General features: G+C 41.9%; 2 protein-coding genes across 4 annotated transcripts in view; both read right to left on the minus strand.

The window, feature by feature from the left end:
• Window positions 1-5,100, minus strand: part of setd1a (SET domain containing 1A, histone lysine methyltransferase) — a 24,209-nt gene extending 19,109 nt beyond the window's left edge. For 2 of the 3 annotated variants that reach the window (XM_053619065.1, XM_053619057.1), the window contains exons 1-5: window positions 4,450-5,100; window positions 2,649-2,793; window positions 2,116-2,214; window positions 775-1,045; window positions 73-197 (exon numbers count right to left, since the gene is read on the minus strand). In XM_053619065.1, coding sequence (XP_053475040.1) covers window positions 73-197; window positions 775-1,045; window positions 2,116-2,214; window positions 2,649-2,793; window positions 4,450-4,466 — 657 coding nt within the window. In that variant the 5' untranslated portion in view covers window positions 4,467-5,100. The remainder of the gene's footprint in view (window positions 1-72; window positions 198-774; window positions 1,046-2,115; window positions 2,215-2,648; window positions 2,794-4,449) is intronic. The other variant, XM_053619074.1, reaches the window with a different exon arrangement.
• A 1,517-nt stretch (window positions 5,101-6,617) lies between these two features.
• Window positions 6,618-20,843, minus strand: fus (FUS RNA binding protein). The gene is made up of 15 exons (XM_053619082.1): window positions 20,585-20,843; window positions 20,194-20,221; window positions 18,637-18,761; window positions 17,610-17,766; window positions 16,604-16,833; window positions 15,849-16,035; window positions 14,614-14,648; window positions 11,869-11,904; window positions 11,670-11,779; window positions 10,488-10,617; window positions 9,229-9,354; window positions 8,921-9,059; window positions 8,632-8,738; window positions 7,703-7,823; window positions 6,618-7,491 (listed from the first exon to the last, which is right to left on the minus strand). Exons 1-15 carry the CDS (start codon window positions 20,595-20,597, stop codon window positions 7,452-7,454), a joined length of 1,584 nt encoding a protein of 527 aa, XP_053475057.1. The 5' UTR covers window positions 20,598-20,843; the 3' UTR covers window positions 6,618-7,451.
• Between the last annotated feature and the right edge of the window lie 288 nt (window positions 20,844-21,131).

Raw genomic sequence — 21,131 nt, forward strand, 5'->3', positions numbered from 1 at the left:
AGGGTTCGAGTACAAACTCCCACATGCTCAAACACTGAAGAGGGAAAAAAAAAATGGAGGGCGTGTACTCACGGTGTCGGGCTGCGCCGGAGCTGGAGCCTGAAACTTCTCGCTCAAGGCTTTTCCTCCTGTGGGTACAGTCTGAGGGGTGTACGATCCGCTAACGATCAGGTCGTAATACTTCATCCTCTGCTGGCCTGCACACACACACACACACACACACGTTATATTTACTTCCTGTTCTCACGTACGTTACAGCAGCTATAAACAGTCGTTCTGTCTCCAGTCTCTTCAGTGTAAACGTCTCCGTCCTGGAGCACATGTCGGAAAACTTCAGGTTACAGCGTTAACCTCTGACTGTTACAAAGCGCTGACACTGGAGACTCCTTCCTTAAACGTTATGTAAAAAAAAAATAAATGGATGTCAGCTTGCTTCCAGAAAACTTCGACAACCACCGTTACTATAGAAACGAAAACGTGTTGCAGTACAGTCAGAGCTCCTGTAGGAGAAAACGAATCAATACCTTCTGACCAATCAGAGTTGAGAACGCAGCGGCGGCGGCGCAGCGTGGAGTAAATAAAACCATTTGCAGAACATAACCTGACAGTTTCATAACCTTATAATGATAAAAAAAAATATTTATTTGCATTTTGTTTCCGTTAAAACTTTCCGCTCTGGTTCTAGTTTCGTACTGATTCCCTTTTTAACGCCACAGAGTGTGATGCTTCTGAAACTCCACACACACACACACACACACACACACACACACACACCTTTGATGTCGAGCTGTGCGTGGACGATGTTGCCCATGACGGAGGTGTTGTGCAGGTGCTTGACTGTGTCTTTGGCCCCTCTGGTGCTGGTGAACAGGACGCGTGCCAAGCCCAGGTGCTTGCGGGTCTTGGGGTGGAACAGGATCTCCATTTCCTCCACCTCGCCGAACTTCGTGCACATCTCTAAAAGGAAGGGCTCTTTGATGTTGTCATTCAGCCGAGCGAACGTCACCTCCTTCAGCGGGATGGGGCCCACGTAGTACTCGTCCAACTGTCGGGCGAGAGGTTACCAAAAGGTCAGAAAGGAGGCGCTCAGGAAGCGCTCGTTTAAATCCCGAAAACAAACCTGAACTTTACCAGCCCTGATCTTCTAAAAACCACACAGTGAAGAAATCAGCTCCAAAGCAAGACCTCGTTTACACAGAGCCGATAATAAATAAATAAATATATATATACACACATATATACACACACAGTGGGTCAAAAGTTTGTGGACACGCGACTGAAATGTTTCATGATGTTAAAAACCTTTTGATCTGAAGGTGTGAGATTAAATGTGTGAAATCGGTGTCGCAGACAAAAATATAATCGAGCAATAACATTCATTTCTTTCATTAGATAATGAACATTTTATTTACAAAGAAGTATTATTTTAAACGGACGACTCGGTGAAATACTGTGAAAAGCAGGAGATAAGTGTGCAGGGTTAGGGTGGGAACTCCTTTAATACTCTTTAAAAATCAGCAGAGAAATTCCTCAAGAAATCGGGGGAGAACACGCCAAGAATACATTTCTGGAAATTCTCTGCGAAAAGGGTGTCGACTCTGAAAATGCTCAAATATTTAGATTTATTTTATTTTATCGTGACATAATTCCCATAGTTCCATTTGTGTTCCTCCAGAGATTTGATGACTTTATTATTATTCTAAAATGTGCGTGTGTGGGGGGGGGATAAATAAATAAATAAATAAAGAGTGAGTGTGTAAACATTTGATCGGTAGTGTGTATAAATAACCGGTTTTAAATGTTTCCTGTGTCTCGCATCCACCCTTTATTTTCTCAAAGCTGCAGAACATGAGTTAAATTCAGCGGCTCTTCGGTTCACCTCCACAAAAAGAAATGAACAAATAAAAACACGCCACGTCCGATTCATTTCCGGCACCGAGTCGATTCAGAGTCGATTCACTCCGAACCCGAACTCTCGGACCCGATGCAGAACGCACCAGGGTTCTGATCAAACACCCAACATCTAAAAACATACAAATGATTCAGATCTTCGTGGAATACGTCAGCGAGGAGGTGAAATCCTTTATTCCGACAGGAGCGAGCATGAGGACTCACCTTAAATTTGGGCAGAGGAAGTGACATCTCCGTGTGTCTGGACCAGATCCGCCGAGGTCGGGGGTCACGTAACTCCCCCACAGGAGGAAACCCTGAGTCCTGAGGACCAGCAAACACAAACCCGCATTAAACTTCTTATCCTATTACAAATAGGAACATAAATATATAAACGTATATACTCGATGATTCGTTTTATATTCTTTAATCCAGACCCGTGTAACATTTCCCAAAAATGTTCTTCACGCTCTCACAAAACGTAATGACTTCCACCCGCCTTTAAGTAAACGTCCCCTCGCTTTTTATTCTGTTAACAAGCAGGTGATGAACTCTGTTCCTCAGATTAACTCACGTTACCTGCTGTGTGCTAGATTAAATCCCAAAACACACAGCGTTCATGAGTAATACATTTCACACACTCTTTTAAGCGTGTCGTGTGTGTGTGCACTCAGAAATAGTCCTCGACACGCTCACACACTCTTCCTAAAGGTGTGTTTTCTCAGCGTCAGGTGTGTAAAGCGGTGCAGAGCTCGTACCGGGACGCTGAAGTGAATCCCGTCGTATCTGTAGATCTTCTGAGCGACCCTGCGGATGGCCGGGTCCTGTACCAGTTTGTAGCTCTTCCATTGCAGGCTGAGAGTTCGCTGGGTGTCCGCCCCGCCGTCTGGATCCATGCTATTACTGCGCACACACACACACACACACACACACAGAGGGAAGAAGAGCTGCAGTTAGCCCGACACATCAACGTCCAAGATTTATTTTATAAAGAAAACACAGAGTTTAAACTTCTCTTAAGGACACGTCAGTCTGTTCTCCACCTCCTACATTACCCACAATGCCGTTCCGATCTCTACGCAAACTAAGTGATGCGGCAGCGCTTTAGTCTGCCCACACTCCAACAGCTTTCAGACCAACACCATCGCTCGTCATCGAGCGCATCACTAACTCTGAGCGGGAGAGCACGGGCTCTTACGTACCGACGCGTAATTCCACATCGGCCCGAAGGAGCGGCGTCCCGACAAACTCCCCCGAAAAGAGGAGTCACACGAACTCCGCCCACTTCCACGTGAACGTTTATTCTCGGCTGGAAAAGGGAAGAGCGCACGAGGACGTGCCGCCAAAAACACGTCCCGAGTTTACTGCTAACGAGACGCTACTGTAGAGTAAGCCACACCCACTTTGGGTGGAGTTATACACACTAGAAAGCATTTAACTGGACGAACACAGCACGGGTACAGTATGTCATGAGTGGGAGGAAAACACTGTTTATCTAGAAGTGATGAACTATAAAATTAAAAGTATTTTTTGTAGATATTATCCTGTTGGGGTTTGTAATGATTGAAGTGTTCATAATAATAATAACAACAACAACAATAATACTAATTATTGACTTATTTCCCTGAATTTAAAAATCCTAAACCACATACAATAAAAAGCTCAAATTAGAACAGACCCCAAAATGTGCAGCAGTGTTGTTTTGTTTGTTTGTTTGTTTATGTCGCGCGCGCTGTCAACAATAACAGTTACCTCCATTGCTACATAGCAAGTGTTACTCAACCCAGCAACCGGTTTATTAACTTAAACATCACGTGACCCTGTAAAGATAAACTTTAACTCTTTAGTAAATATTAAACACACAAACTAACCTTAACCAAGTGAACTAACTAACTAATAACTAAAACACTGACCACTAGCTAGCACTGTTAGCTCACTGTCACTAGGACAAAGTGACAAGACATAAGAGATACAAGACATAACTGGGGGTTTTTGCCAAATATATTATTTTGTGAAGTTAACACCGTTATGTTGTTTTTTTGTTATTTTTATTATTTTTTTTTAAAGAAAACTAAATACAACAGACTCGGTTTAGCCGCTTTAGCTCACCTCTCTTACCTCAGAGGGTTTAAATAATAAAACATTTTTCACTTCTGTGAAGTAAATCCAGTTAATTTTGGTCGATAAACTGCTCCGACGGAATAAAATCATCTTGTAATGGATTTGTGTGTAAAAGTGTGTAAAAGTAAAAGGACTCAGTCAGAGGAACAAAATTAGCACGATGCTAACAACACTACACGCGCTAAACTGCTAGCCTGGCTCCATATTTAAAAAATACGTATTGTATATATTTCAGTTTATAAAATCAAATTAAACAAAGCGGTGTGTGATGAATCAAATTCAGCACTATTTAACGCCCCACGTTAATGTTATATATTATATTATTAGCAACGTATATATCATATCGCACTGTGTGTGTACATATAAATATATATATAAATATATACATATGAATTAAAGCGTTGTGTGTGATATGCAGTTATGACTATAAAAACATACCTCTCATTTAACTTCATCAGCGCTCCGTCTTTTAATCTTATTCGACTAAAATAAAAATAAAAGATGATATTATATACTAGCGCTCTGAGCGTTGTTAGCTAACTCTGCTAGCACGCTAGCATTAAGGCCTACACTCCGCTCCCTCGGCCGGGAAAAAAAAACTAAATCCTACAGCGCTAAATAAATTGCTCAATTTCCACATTCTCAGATCTAAAGTCGCATCTCAGAAAGCGTCGCTTGAGTTCCGGTGCAAAACCGAACCCTCACGAACCCGTACATTTCACCTCCGAGCGGCGTTGTGTGAAAAAACAGTGAATAATACAGAAAGCCGCCATGGCGTAACTACTAACCTGTACACCTCGCCTGTCCGCCATTACAGTCTGTCTCACAACACCACACTGCTCATTCACAGCCGCACTTTCCACACGGGCCAGGGCCAGGATTCGCCAACAACTAGTAACAGCGATTCATAAACAAGACAAATATATGGCACAAAGAAATCATCACACTTTCCTTAATTCGTTTCATTACAATATCTACTCGAATTAATTAGAGCGGATAAAGATTTTTTGAAAAGTTTTTTTTTTCATTTAGTCGCCCGCAATGAGAATTTAACATGCGAATCTGCTGTTATGGATGCTAAAACGTCATCATAGTGTCAGGCAACGGAGCTGTTAGACTGGGCCAAGTTCAACTTCAACGTCCACCACCACCAAACCCCTCCAACTCCAACAACACCAACACCACCACCACCAATAATAATGGTAATAATAATAATAATAATAATAATTATTATTATAAATTAGCCTACATTAGTTTATATAGCACCAACCAATCACATTACATAGAACAGGTATACAATTTGTTCATTTAATTATATTTTAAACACAACAACAACAATAATAATAATGGCAGTGTAGTTTTTTATTTGTAATTATTTTATTTCTGATCTTGCTGATCAAAAAAGGTATTTCTGGTATAAATCAGTTCATTCAGCCTGCAGGTGATATCAGTGGTTTATTGAATTAAACTTTAATTCATGAAGAATTCCTCTGAATTCTGCTGTAACAGTGTTAATGGACTGAAATGTGGTTTTGCTGCTCCTGATTATTCTTTATTTATATATATATATATATAAATATAAAAGAGGTTAAAATGTGCCGTGTCAGTTTTGTGTGATTATTAAAACTTGTGCGATGTGGCGAGTGGAAAGCCACCGAGGTCAAAAATGTTCAGATTGGCCCTGAAATCGAAACTCTTCTGAGAAAAGAGGTCCATCTGTCATTTGTCTCTCTCACTCTCTCTAAAAAACCCTACAGACTAACTGTATATATTGTTATGGATCCAGGGTCTGATTATAATAGAATACCAGGCACAACACACCTTTTAATGCACGTCAGCGTAGTTTGTTTCGACCTCACACCCATCATTTTGCATCTTACTCCTCGGCAGATGATAACAGCAAAAAATGCGTCCACAGAGTCATGAAACAATCTTTATAAAACATGTTATAAAAATCAAAGACATGTTCATGTTCAGCGATCGTCTGTTCATCACGGACTGTTTCACTGAACAGTTCTCCAGCAAGACTCCGTTTATCTGGAGGATGGAACCTGAGGAACGTCCCTGTAATCGATTCAGAATACAGAACACATGCATAAGTCACCAAAATACTGAAACGTTAGCGATACTGACTCAACACACCTTTATTCAGCAGTACTGAGCACCAGAGCACACTTAACCCTCCTCCTGAAATGTCCCCTAGCAGTAATTTATCAATAGATGGAAGTACAGTGCTGTGAAAAAGTATTTACCCCATCCTCATTTCTTCTGTTTTTGTCTCTCCTTCTAAATAGTTTTAGATCTTCAAAACAAAATACAACATGAAACAAAGGCAACCTGAGTGAACACACGATATGGTTTTATTTATTTGCTTATTTATTTATTATTGAAGCACAGAAATGTTATCCAACACCTGTTATCTATGTGAAAAACTAATTGCCCCCTTAAACTTAATCTGGTTGTGCCACCTTTAGCAGCAATAACTGCAACCAAGCACCTCTGATATCTGGAGATCAGACTTTCACTCTACAGCTGCAGTGAAGGAGATTTAATAGTATTAACACACAGATCTTTAGTAAATCTCTATAAACACTCTGACCACAAAACAGTTTTTACACTTTTATTACTGACATCAAACTGAAACAAAACTCAGTAACTGGTTCAAACAGCAACACAAAATCCTTAATTTAGATGAATTTTATTTCAAATGAAAATGAAGTCCAGTCTACAGGAGGACGAGATTAAAGCGTGACGCGCAGCACCATCACGCCGTGCTCCCACTTTATAAAACACTTCTATAAAAACAAAAACTGATTTTTATTCCTCCGCTCAGATCCGGATTCTTTTTTCAATTGTGTAATAAATATACCTGTGCCGAGTCACGTGACTCGTCGCCGGAAAATTCAAAATCAGGCGGCGCGAGTTTGGATTTCTCACAGGTCAGAGTTCACGTAGATAAAGTGGCAGTGCAGCGACGGGAAAAGGAAGCGCTGACGGAAGCGTATGCCTCTCTCACATCCCGGATCGCTGCAGTGACGGAACAAAATCTCAAATGCCGCGACTAAACATTAAACACTACGCAAATAACTTACGTTAAATAGATCAATACACGTCCGAGAGAAAATAAATGTTTCAAACAATGCAGAACAGTAAAATCCTTTACAGGTGAAGCTCGGACCCGGGTCGGTTCGGTTCAAACGCTAAACAGAAATCTCAAATTTAATGCAAGAAAGAAAGTCCGAGTATAAAGCCTTGTTCAGGCGGGATTAGATTTATTCATCTCCAAAGCTTCCGCCGTGTTATGTGACAGGTGTAGGAGTATGAGATAAGGAAGAGCCCAGATGTCAGAACAGCTGTCTCTGCAGGTAAAAACTAACAGGGTTTAAACAGGATGTAAGAACCATGATTCTGGTCCCAGGTCGGAGTCAGAACGCAGCGTGTCAGTATGGCCGCTCTCTGCGCTCGTGTCTGTGATCGCTCCTGAGAAACACCACACACACACACACACACACACACACACACACACACACTCAGAACCTGTGCTCATGAATTTTAATCAAAGTGCAAAGCTTTTTATTCCTAAAATCCTCTTAAAATATCTTGTAGCTTAATTGATTTATTTAAAAAGATGCTCCGCCCCCTCCCTGCTACAGATTTGTTTAGTTTAACGGTATAAATATATCCAGATTACCGTGAGTCCATCTTGCCGGGGCCAGCGCCGGCACCGTATCCTCCTCGGTCTCCTCCATGGCCGCGGAACCCACCGCGATCAAACCCGCCCCTTCCACGCTCACGCTCTCCACCGAACCCACCTGACAAACAAACCGACACGTTGCAACATTATTCATGTTTAGAAACATAACATGCTCATCATCATACAAACCCTTTCCTTGTTAACCCTTAAAAAGACATCTTAAAGCCGCGGTTTCTAACATTTACAGCCCCCTCCATCTCTCTCTCTCGCTCCCCTGTAATGTGACCAGCAAACCAGACAAACCTATCTCTTCCCCATAACTGACTCCGCCCTCTCTGCTGAACTACAGATGCCCTCGCCTCAGCAGTCATGCTTTAAAGAGGCGGGGCTAAGCAGCTCTGTTCCACATGTGGGCGGAGCTAACTGATAAGACAAACCCATTTGCTAGGGTACTGCAAATCTACAGTAATGCATCATTATAATTATAGTGATTATAATTATCATAATAATAATAATTAGTAGCACATCATTTCCTTTTAAAGACACACAATTATAAATAATGTCAAAATTAATGTTAATGCTTTCCGAACCCAGGCTTGGTTTTGATTAAGATACCGCTTTTGGAAATTGTTTATTTTCATGCTTTCCCTCTTAACTGCTCCCATGCGGTTTACTAACGTCACATTACTGACGTAATCTTAGGTAAAAGTTGCCTCGTTAAGGAACAAAAGACACCATAAAACGATCACTTGAGGGGTTTTTGACCGTCGTTAGCGCCGTTACAAAGCAGGGGTCAGCTTTAGTGTGTGTAAACAAATTAAAACAAGAGTGCTAGTATAACAGTTTAAAAATACTCTATAGCCTAAGAAAGAAAAAAGAAAAAAGACTCCAGAAGGCAGTGTGATGGCAGTGTGATTGCAGTTTACCTCCCATAGGGGGCATCCCTCCGCCGCCGTCTCCTCCACGTTCAGATTTTGGAGCTTTACACTGATTACATTCGTTACGCCATGAGAAGTTCATATTCCCACACGACCTTCACACAGAACATGCGATGAGCGTAATGTTCACACACAAACCCGCTGATACTGAAGCATCCGTACTGTTTTTTTGTTTTTACACAGTTACGAGTTAATGACTGCAGCGTCAGACTGATCCCCAGCACCGCCATCTGTATACATGCACCTTTCTTTACACCTTTACTTCACACACACTCACGGGTTTGAACATTTCCAGTCTCCTGCTCTTTGCTGGCCTCCGCTGCCTCCACCGTTACCAGGGAAACCACCACCACCACTTCCTCCTCCTCCTCCTGCTCCAACTCTACCTCCTCCAAACCCACCTCTTCCCATCGGACCTAAACACAGAGACAGGAGCAGTGTGTGTGTTTGGAGAAATGATGGATCGTTGATTAACAGGATATTAGGAACGTTAATTTACACCATAAATATTACGCCATAACATTTAAGTCACCTGTTTAATATTGTGATGATTTCTTAAAAACAGAACTACGTTAGAACACTCACCTCCTCGTCCACGTCCTCCCCTCATGACTCCTCCTCCTCCTCCTCCTCCTCCTCCTCCTCCTCGCCCGAAGTCCGCTCGGCGAGTGGCAAAGGACACCTTAATGGGGCTGCCGTTAAAATCCTTACCTGTAAAGAGAGGACTGATGGGAAATCTCCTGGTTTAAGGGTACCGAGTTCACACACCCCTTACACACACACACAAACACCACAAAGCACTTTTCTTTACAGGCTTTATAAAGCTCACTGGTGTTTATACATACCCAAGAGTACCCAAATAATCCTTTAAAAACAACAACACTTACACTTTAATATTTCTTTCATAATTAACCATCACTTAAAGCAAGGTCACGATACATCAGGGTCATAGTTAAACATTTGTCATTTATTATAGCCGTAGAACCTCCTATTCCTGAATTTTCCACCGACACACACTGGGGGTGGTGCGATATATAACGAAAATGTCACATCACGATATCATACTACTTAATAAAAAAATAAATAAAAACCTTATACCACACTTTACTAAATGCCTACACATACAAAAATATAGCACAACACTTAAAAGAGAAAAAATAAACATTCTGTAAAAATGTTTGCGTATTACAAATATAAAAAGATTCAAATGTTGTAAAAATAAAAACCAAAAGGACAGAAAAGGAAAGGCTTTAACGATATCAATATCTCAGAAAAGTGTGCCGAGACAACTGATAGTCATATCGCTCACCTAGAGTCGTAAAAACACACATTTAAACTATTTTCATTACTGCAGTTTACGAGACCTCCAGCCAGCAGGGGGCGACGGTGTATTAACAGTGTATACAGGTGACAATGCAGAGGAACTGTCGTATACTTCCTACACGCCTGCAGCGCTAAAGTAAAATAAGTTCAGGATGAAAGAAGAAGAAAAAACTTGTACGTCTAAAAGCCAAAGATAATTTTGAAAGATTTAGACGATCATTGAGGCCAAATGACGGTGAAATGATCTGCGTTTAGGTGAACCTGAAACGCCTCGCAGTTTAAACACACAGTGCATTAGGTAGGGAGGAGAAACCCTTATTTACACCTTATAGGATGGAAAGGAAGTTTACGCATACCGATTAGCAGAGTGTATTTAAATGTAAATTATTCGGGTCGGCTCTGGTTTAACAGCGTTTTTTTTGTTCCAGACCGCTAGGTAATTTGTAGTGTTTGTAATGTTTATGTAAGAAAGGGTCATGATGATGATCGCACGAACACAAAGCCAAGGAATAAAAACCCACCATCAAACCAGTCGATGGCGGCTTTAGCAGAAGGAGGATCGTCGAAGGACACGGTGGCCTCTCCTTTCAGCTTCCCCGTCTCTCTGTCCGTGTACAGGTTTATCATGGGCAAGCCTGTCTTCTTATTCAGCTGGGTCCGAGAGAGCAAGAGAGAGAGGGAAAAAAAAAAGAAAAAAGAAGAGAGACACTCACAAAGTGCTGATGTGAAAATACAGCAGTCAGCAGCGATTAATAGGGCCCAAGCACCAAGCGTGCACCGATGTCTGATTGATGAGCCAGTACTGGCGTGAGAATGTGACCACGCCCCATCACGTTTAGCACTCTGGGTCACATGACAGGATGTACAGTGGAATTATACCACCCTTCCTTCTTGAGATTCATCACATGTCAATTGATCAGGCAATATAATTTAAAATACAAATTCCTGCACATTGGTGGCGCTGTCCACAGTTTCTGATGTACCTGCCGTGTTTCGTGAGTTTTTGAACAATAAGAATAATAAACCAGATAAACAAGACCTTTTTCCATTAATTTGGGGGAATTAATGTGCCAATCAAATTCTGAAAATCACCACTGAAACCTTATTTACTTCTGTTTATATAACAAGAACTGAAAATCTCACTGAGGCAAGAATCCAGAACTCAAAAGCGCTCCCTAGTTCTGGATTGTGATTGGTCAGGTGTTGATTAATTCTCTAGAACAGCAGCTTTATTTAAAATTAACGCGCTTGTTCTGATACGTTATCATTTCCATAGTAACAGCTCGCTCACGTACAGCAGATGTGATCCCTACTTTAATAATAAAAAAATTGTAAAATGTGAGTAAATGTTTTCCGATATCTTCAGGACAGTATTAACTTTGATCGAGAGAAAGAGTGTGTGTTTACAGCTGCTATAATGCAAGTGAGAACAGGAACGAACTCGTTTCACCGACGTTCCACAGCGTTACGTGTAACTATAAATGGATAAAAGGTGTCGTGTGTCCTGCTTATTGAATAGAGGGAAAATTGCTGTGGTATAAGAGGAATGAACCACTTGGAGACATGCATCAGGGTGGTAACAGTAACTCCACCTCGTTACACCACCCCATCACTCAGTATTTTACTCTAACACACACACAGTTTATCAGCACGTGTTCAGGGTGCAAGGCAGACACGTCGGTCTATGTTCCCGACTTTGGTACCTTGATGATGCCGATCTGTTTGAAGAAGTCCGCTACAGACTCCACGGTGTAGTCGTCTCCCAGGCCTTGCACAAAGATGGTGTTGTTGTCGGAGTTATCCTGCTCCTGCACTGTAAAGAAAATAATAATAATAGTGTGTGAACGTGTGAGAAACAGTTTAACTGATGGCGTGTGTATCAGCCTGAAGGAGTTCACTTACTGCTGGAGCCTCCAGGTGATCCGTGATCCCGAGGTCCTTCAAGTTGAAACAGTAAACATTAGTACTGATGACAATCAAAACAAACATTAACCAAAAAAATAAAATAAAAAAATCACACACACAAACATGTGGATATTAACACTATTTACTAAAAATAATGCGTGCATACTCACACACACACAGTACCTAGATGATTTACACTGAAGGTCTGCTCAGGACATCACATGCAGGTCTAAAGGTTCTGCACGCGACCACATTTCATCCACAAACCATTTTTAGTCGCTTCTGATCACTCAAGCTTAAACAGAACACCTATTTAGTGTTGATCCCCTCAGGAACTGTGACTCGTAAGCGTTTCCCGTTGGGTACCTTCACGTCTGACGTTTCTCAACCAACCATCCGACTCCGTTTACATCATGAAACTTCTACCTTCTATCCACACAGATTTGGAACGTCTATGTGCCCTCTGTTTGTCCCCCCTCTGACTTTTACATATAAACCCAGCACTTACATCACCACTGGTGTCAACCTGAGCATCTCTGCATGAGCACGTCCTTCACACGGGAGATTTTCCTTTCATGAGAAGGTCACTGTACACTCCACCTGTGCCACTTTCATTCACCACCGCAAATAAGCTTCACCCTTCATCATACTAGCAGGAGAATGAACACAGCCTGGTAGGCAGGAGCCAGTTTGGTGCCACACACACACACACACACACACACACACACACACACACACACACACACACACACACACACACACAGATCCTCACCGTCACTGCCTCATCAATAACCACAATGGAATAAAATTCCACAGGAGATTCTGAGGACTCGAGACTCGCACCGTACCAAAACACTCAGTAGGTGGGTATTGAGTATTGGTCCGAGATTGAATAGCAACATGGATTTATTGCAGTGTACCAGCTCTCAGAGAGCAACACTCGGGTAATACCATTCCTTCTTTCATGTTCATACCACACACACACACACACACACACACACACACACACACACACACACACACACTTGTATTTTGATTATATGAGAAAGTCCCCACCTCAAAGTATGGGTGGAGTTCACCGTATGTCCAACAAACAAACCCATCTTTACACCCCCCCCCCCCCCCCCCAAAAAAAAACAACCCTCAACACATCAACCCTGAACACACACACAGGTGGAATTTGAGTGTGTTTTCTTCACGTTTCTTCTACTTCCTTTACAGGAATCATCCAACTCGTTAATGAATCTGATTCTAAATATCCATTTCCTTAAAATCCAGACCAACACAGATATTCTGGACGCTTTCTCGTACACGGTGTTCGGCGTGTTCTCCTCCTCAGTGCTTGGGTCAGAGAGCGCCACTTCTGAACAAACTCCAGCGAGAAGGAAATTAGACTCTGAATCGACTCGCTGCAGGAAGTGAATCAGACACCCTGTGTGTTTCTGGGTTGAGCTTTTGTTTTGTTTTAACTGAGCCAAGGGACAGAGCTGCAGTAATACCATGTGTTCTGTAGATCTGGAGAAAATAAACTCTGGATGCGGTACACACGATGATATAAACTGGTTATTTATATAACAATTACCTAACCGTTTATTTAGCACCGACGTAGTGTTCTCGGTGTTCAGGTGTTTCTTTATTTTTGTGATTACACACATGGTAGAGGTTCGTTCACCTTGTTGCTTCTCCGTATTTCGAAGAGTGAAATGAGTGGTATGAGGACGTTTTCATCTCCACACACACTTCTTTTCTTTTTTTTTTAGTGCAGTGTGAAACCAAACGGAATCAATTTCACTCTGATTCAGACTCGGAATAAAGTGCTCTTAGTGTGTTGGGTAGGATTTTCTAAGGTTTCTGAAACAAACACAAACAGTATATAATGGATGCACAAGATACATCCCAACACATCCATGCTTAAAATACAGGTGCAATCAAAATTATTGCAAATCAGGTTTATTATTAAAATGTACAGACTTTCAGCTGTAACGATGAACAAATCAAACAAAAGCGATGGAAATAGTTCGACACGACGAACGCTTCGAGTGGTTTCCCCAAACTCAACTGAAAATGCAACTTATGACTTCTCCAGTCTCGAAATTATTCACCCCCCTGAATAGAATCCCTCACGACAGCACAGATATGCAGAACAGGTGTTGTCTCAAACACAAGTGTTGTGCTTGAGCTGGAACACATGATGAAATGGATGAAACACCTGGACGGGTCAGAAAAAGGAAGAGATCAACGGCTGCACGCAGATTCGTGAGAAGGCAGGGTGTGAAAAACCCTCGAGTGACGGCAGAAGACCTGCAGCGAGACTTGGTGTAACAGGCGCTGAGGTTTCAGTGAGCAGGGTAAAGTGCGTACTAAACTCCAAGACGACTACTACAAAACTAAAAGCAGCTCTAAGTACTACAGATGCTCGCCATGAAGGGGGTGAATAATTTCGAGACTGGAGAAGTCATTAGCAGTTGCATTTTCAGTTGAGTTTGGGGAAACCACTTGAAGCATTCGTTGTGTCGAACTATTGCTTTTGTTTGATGTGGTCATCACAAACAGCTGGACGTCTGTACATTTTGACAATAAACCTGATCTGCACTGGGGGTCGAATAATTTTGACTGCAACTGTACACACATCCACTATGTAAACCCACCGCAGGCTTTTATTTATTTACTTATTTTAACCCAACTCAAATGATGTTAACCTGAGGGGAAACTCCTTGAAGTTCCTAAGAGTTTGTCACTTACCACCAAACTTATTGAATCCTCCGCGATCGCCCGTTCTGATGGAGAGGGAAAGAGAAGCGAGACGGATTGAAGGTGGATGAGGGCGGGGCCCCGTTTCTCTCGACGTTGGCAAGGGTTTCCCTCCTTCTCTCCGTATTTTTAAAAGTAAAAAAATAAAAAATAAAAAACCGTCTAGGACATCTTTAACCCTCCCATTTACTTCGTGTCACCTTTCGGTTAACCCGTCACACTGCTCAATATTTTATTATCTCGTCGTATCGACAGGTCGTCCTTTCTGCCACAATAAACCCAATTCCACCATTTTTTTTTCACCAGTGGTCAACATCTGCTTACGTCTTAGAGGACCTTTTATTCCTTACCCACTCATACGTGACGTTGTCATTATTTGGACTTTATTTTTCTTTGCTTTAAAAGCAATTCAACAACCAACTGATGACTTTCCCCCAATTTTGTAGCCTTTATTTATTTTTTTTGCTGTTGTTGTTTACAGAACCCTTCTTAATGCTGTTTCTCTCCCATTCTTCAAAAAAAATAGGAGAACCTTGATGAACCAAAAGCCTAGGAAGGAGATTTAGAGATTTCATTAAAACATTTTCATCACACAGTTTTGTTTTCCTGACGGAAAGGATGAAGCACAGGAGTGATGTGGAGAGATCGGCTGAGCCACAAACATCTTTCAGCACTACAGTAATGACTTTAATGACTAACTTTTGTTGTTGCTGAACAAACATTTTAAGCCGGTCGATCATACACACACACACACACACACACACGTTATTTTACCCGTGACACATCAGACCCTATTCTTTTAATTACTGTATTTTAAATTAAACATGTGCACACACACACACACACCCACCTCATCATAAGACACTTCCTATACGATGGAAGTTTCTAGGAACACCATTTTAGACAAGATGTTCACATCGCCTCCTCTCATTAGTACATCAGGAGGCCATTTTGTTATTCAGCAGAGTCTCAAGACCAGAATATTTCCCTTCACGCTAACATTATACAGGTCATGATTTGTACCTTCTGTTCATTTCCTCCTTATAGGACACACTCTGGCTTGGTTTCAGCCACTTTTTGAACGTGGATTTGCTCAAAAACTCATAATAAATAAATAAATAAATAACTGGATCGTTGCATCACACCATTTTTACGTGTTACCGCCATGTTTTCTTGGAATCTTGGGTAATACGGATTAGTTCAAACTGAATAAACGAGGTGCTTACCCCATTCCGCCTCGGCCTCGAGGGCCTCCACGACCCCCTCGCTCAAATCCGCCACCTCCTCGTCCGCCGTAACCGCCTCCCATTCCACGTGGACCACGCCCACCGCGCCCGTCCAGTCCGTACCGCTCGTCCTGACCGCCGTAACTCCCTCCGCCCCCACTCATGGGTGGGGCATCCTGACCGTACCCTGGAACACATTCAGGAGTTCTGATTGGACTGTACATGTGATACAGCACGATTAGACTTGATTAGACTTCACATCCTCTCCGTGGGATCTCGCGGCTCCATACGGACACGCTTTCCTTCGAGTTTTCTCAGATCAAACGTTGTTTTTAGAGATTTTTGTCTGAGGCTCACACTGCTGTAGATGGTATAGCTCATATTTTTGGAGATATTCCTAGTTTAATTTTACAATTTGTTACTTCAGAGAAAACTTGCAATGATTCCTCGTGTACTCATCCAATTTACGCCCGACGAAGCGTTCTCAGGTACTAAGTGGGCGGGGCTAACGTGTAGCGTTAAATGATTCCATTTAAATGCTTGGCTGTGTTATTTGGCTTCCTTGATGAGTTTGATCAGATGGGTTGGAGCACGCCTACTCCCGGAATTCCTGTTTCATGCTGAATAAAGTCACGTCTCGCGAGTGATATCTCGAGCGAAAGCAGGAGATGAGAAAATGCTTATAAAAACCGATGGTTGTCCTCCGTTCATCGTGACGGAGAGGAAGAGAAACGGAGCAGTGCCCCGACACTGACCTGACCCGTGTCCGTAGCTGTGAGGTGGAGAGGAGGAGGAAGAGGAGGAGGAGGAGTAACTGGGCGGCTGACTGTAAACACTCCCACCAATCTGAGAGGAGTGGTGGTGTCCACCGCTCCCTCCGTATCCTCCACCCGGGCCTCCACCACCGCCGTACCCAGCGCTCACTCCGCCGTACCCGCCTCCTCTCTGCTGCCCGTAGCCTGATGCCCGAGAGCCGCTGGAGAAGCTACGGGTGGAGGAAAATAAAATAGATACACAAAAAAAACAACCAAGTAAAAGTTAGAAAATTCCATTTTTAAAAATTTTTTTTTTTTACTTCCACATATTATTAAAATGCATCACATGGTGAAACCCGTGTATCGTTACACACATAAACTAGTCTACAGATTAACAGCCTCTAATTATTAATACAAGCCATGAGACATTCATCACAGCTGTTTTAAGCTAATAAATATTGAAAATATGTACACTGTTTATAAAATCCTTTCTGTTGTGCCACTGGCTAAAGACTCAGCAGAAATATTAGGTATAAGGAGCAGGAGTCATGCCGTTAGAAATCGGAATTAAAATTTGTATCATTAACATCCCAAATTTCATTTTAACCCGAGAGAACCCTAAACTCTGAAACTGAATCTCACGCTTAAGGGCGTCTGACTGAAATCCGTCCGGAATGTTTTTTAAAAATAAGATTCATTTGTACAAACTGGTTATAATATGAATGAAGGTGTGTCATTTAGATGATTAATATTAATTAGACAAAGTAATCTAGCGTTTTTGAGTTTGATTGCTTTTGCCTTCAGGTTACCGGGATACGGTACGTTATAAATTTATACAGAGGTTGTAGTAAGTAATTAATCAATTAATCAATTAAAGACTGATTTTTTACTTTCAGTTTTGTAATTGCGTTCTAAACTTCGGCTCCTACACGCCGACGAGACCAACGCCACGAGGCGACTTGTCGCCGAGACTGCATCGAACACGGCAGCGTTTCGTTTTAAACACCTTGAAGCCGAGGCAGGAGGCGACGGCTGCTGCTGGCTGTAGGCCGAGTAGGAGGACGGCTGATTGTACGCTGCTCCGCCCTGAGGAGACTGACTGCTGCTGCTGCTAACACCACCCGAGCTGTAGGACTGCGAGGACGGCTGGGAACCGTATCCACCTGCGCACAGCAAAACATCAACACCCTTCATTTAGAACATCATGACGACGTTATGACTCTGTAAACCACTGGGGGGGTAAAGAAGTGCTCACTTCATCTTGTAAAAAATAAACGCCATGTTCGGGAAAATTATTGTAGAATTGTAGAAATATGACTTCCATGATTACGCCATCAACATTAATTTCACGCAGTCAAATAAAGAGGAAATAATGCTGGACGTTTATAAGTGAGTAATATTTTGTAAGTCTTATCTCTTTGCAAGTCTCTACCTTCAGTTCCCAAGTGTATTTCAGCTCTGAATCACTGCAACGTTTTTAATACAAAATTATATTAGACGAAGTGATTAATCTGCACCCGATAACCGGAACTACGGGTTATCGGCAAAACTCCAGTCAGCAGCTGAGAAGGGTCCGCTGTCGTTACGCAGCACAAGACCGGCCTCTAGAGGCGAAATAAAAACCATCTCTGACAAATTTTGTTATGCTATTTGAAGTGTTTTTTTTTTTTTTTTTTTTTTTTTTATTTTGAATAACACCATTTTTATTTATTTGGAGTGTTACTTTTAGCTTCAGTTCGGATGTACATATTTTATTAACTTTAATATTTATTAGTTGTTAATATATTTATTTCATCTAAAAAAGTACAGTAGATTTTCATGGTACAGGCAGCTCTATTTATTTTTATAACAAAGTTGAGAAATGTTTTATTTGATTAACCGGTTATTGGCAGGTACAGCCCGAATTGGTTATCGGTAAAATCCACTAGCGGTCGACCTCTAAAGAACAAACATGCAGCTGTGGGCTGATATAATAAAGACGATCACAGTGATACGAGGAAGTAAATAATTAGACAGCGTGTTGTTAGGTGTACCCGAGCTGTAGCCGGAGCCGTATCCCTGACCGTAAGGCCTGGGACTGCTGTCCGAACCCGAGCCGTATCCTCCGTAACCCGGCTGGCTGTAGCTCTGACCGGACTGACCTCCATATCCACCATACCTGCACACAGCACACACAATCCTAACATTTCTCATATCTTTCCTGAATACAGTCACAAATTACAGAACATTCCAGAGCCTTATAGATTCATGTACATGTGGCAATAAAAGAGGTGCCTCATTTATAAATTTACATATGCAAATGTATACAACGTATGACGTCATGAGCCACTACAGCTGTTCCGTTATTACGTCCACTCACCGAGCACTTTATTAGGAACACTATTAATACTGGGTAGGACCTTCTTTTGCTCTCAATTCTTCATGACATGGATTCCACATGATGTTGGAAACATTCCTTTGAGATTCAGGTCCATGTTGACATACATCATGCAATTCCTGCAGATTTTTCGTTGCAGCGAATCTCCCGTTCTACCACATCCCAAAAGGTGTTCTACTGGACTTGGATCCGGTGACCGAGAAAGCCACTGAAGAACGCTGAACTCGTGTTCGTGAACCCAGTTTGAGATGAGTTTTGCTTTGTGACATGGTGTGTTAATGCTGGAAGTAGCCATTAGAAGATGGTAAATTGTGGCTATGAAGGGATGCACACAGTCAGCAACAACACTCAAATACGCGGTGGATTGATCGTTATTAACAGGCCCAAAGTGTGCCAAGAAAACATTCCTCACACCACCACACCACCTCCACCAGCCCGGGCTGTTGATAAGGCCGGTCAAGTACATGGATTTATCCTGTTGGCGGTAAATTCTGAAATGACCAACTGTGTGCCTCAGCAGAAAATCGAGATTCATCTTCATCTGTCCGGTTTTGGTGAGCCTCCGCCCTCTGTAGCCTCAGCTTTCTGTTCTTATCTGACAGAAGAGGAACCTGACGTGGTCTGCTGTTGTAGCTCATCCACCTCAAGGTCCGACGTGTTGTGCATTCTGAGATGCTTTTCTGCTCACCACTAATGTACAGAGTGGTTATCGGAGTTACTGTAGCCTCTCTGTCAGCTCCAACAATCCAACCACGGCCAAAATCACCGAGATGTTCTCCCTGGTTCTGATGGTGTGATGATGCGGACGTGACCCGAAGCCGCTGGCTCACACCTGAACCATCAGACGTGTTGCGCTGCTGCCAGACCATCGGCATTTTGATTAGATAACTGCATGAATGGGCAGGGGTTAATAAAGTGTTCCTAATAAAGTGCTCAGTGAGTGCATGTAAACAAACCTGTACATACAGGACTTCTAAAGAACCGTAGGTTCCAAAGATCACACACATGGACTCGGTTCAATCTAATCTACAGAGACTGATCTGATATTTTATTACTGGTCTCTAGTTAATAAGCCTACGTTATTTATTTATTTACTTATTACAATATTTTAATGTAAAATAAAGTTCTTATAGGAAGGATTTTATACAATAATAATAATAATAATAATAATAATAATATCAGGCATGTCATCAGGCAGCTGGTTCACACTTACCCTCCCTGACTGGAGCTCTGAGAATAATCTGAGAGAAATGACAATTCAAAATACATTTCAATCAACACATTTTCATACATAAAAATCAGTGTTTATATCTTTTATAAAAAAATAAACACTGTAAAATAATAGTAAACTGCGCTAATCAGGCTAAGCCGCCGTGTTGTTCAATCAGGCCAGTGTGACACACAAAATGGCGGACACGGACAAACTGTTAGATTTACACATTATCACCAAAACACTGGAATAACATTTACGCCTTAATTATTTAATATTTCTCCAATTTTACCGTCTCTAAAAAAACAAAACAACCTAGCCAACATTTAGCATCCTTGCTACGGGCTTCATTCAAACCAGCGACACTAATTAGCAAACCCTGGCTAGTTCTTACCGCTTGACGCCATGATTGATTTTTACTGTAAAAGTCTGTAAATTGGAGGTTTTATTGAAGGTATTTTATCATTAGAAAGTTAATACTGCTTGACGTTGACCGCGTCCTCGAAGCAATGCACCGTCTTGCGCGTTAGCAGCACTGCGCTACAGAGAGCACCGTGCAGCTGCTACCTGATTGGCTGATGGTGCAAAATAAATCAATAAAAGCAGTAATGGGATTGGTTCACCAGGCAAATGATTGACACCGGGCCCGCCTCTGATATGGCTCAGTTAAAGGGGAAATGCAGACTGGAATAAAGTTGGTTTGTTCCATATTCGCGGATATGCGGAGATTAAGGGACCGTGTCTAAAGTTACATACGACATTGTTATACACGATTCTAACTTCAATAGCATTTGAAGGGAATGACTTACAGTCATATAACCCACTGTAAAGTGTTCATCTAGGTGTCAGGTATAACACGCACCTGTTAGATTTATGATATTTATTAAAATAAGCTATTAAATCACATGTAAATATTGCCATGTATTTCACTACTGCATGGG

Source organism: Ictalurus furcatus, chromosome 2 (assembly GCF_023375685.1).
Source record: "Ictalurus furcatus strain D&B chromosome 2, Billie_1.0, whole genome shotgun sequence".
Lineage (NCBI taxonomy): Eukaryota > Metazoa > Chordata > Actinopteri > Siluriformes > Ictaluridae > Ictalurus > Ictalurus furcatus.

Excerpts from the sequence above, each read along its gene's own strand:
- fus (XM_053619082.1), bottom strand. Across the intron at positions 16,834-17,609 it reads CCTCCTGCCTCGGCTTCAAG|CTTCTCCAGCGGCTCTCGGG; the intron begins GTGTTTAAAACG and ends CTCCACCCGTAG. Across the intron at positions 16,036-16,603 it reads CAGCTACGGACACGGGTCAG|GGTACGGTCAGGATGCCCCA; the intron begins GTCAGTGTCGGG and ends AATGTGTTCCAG.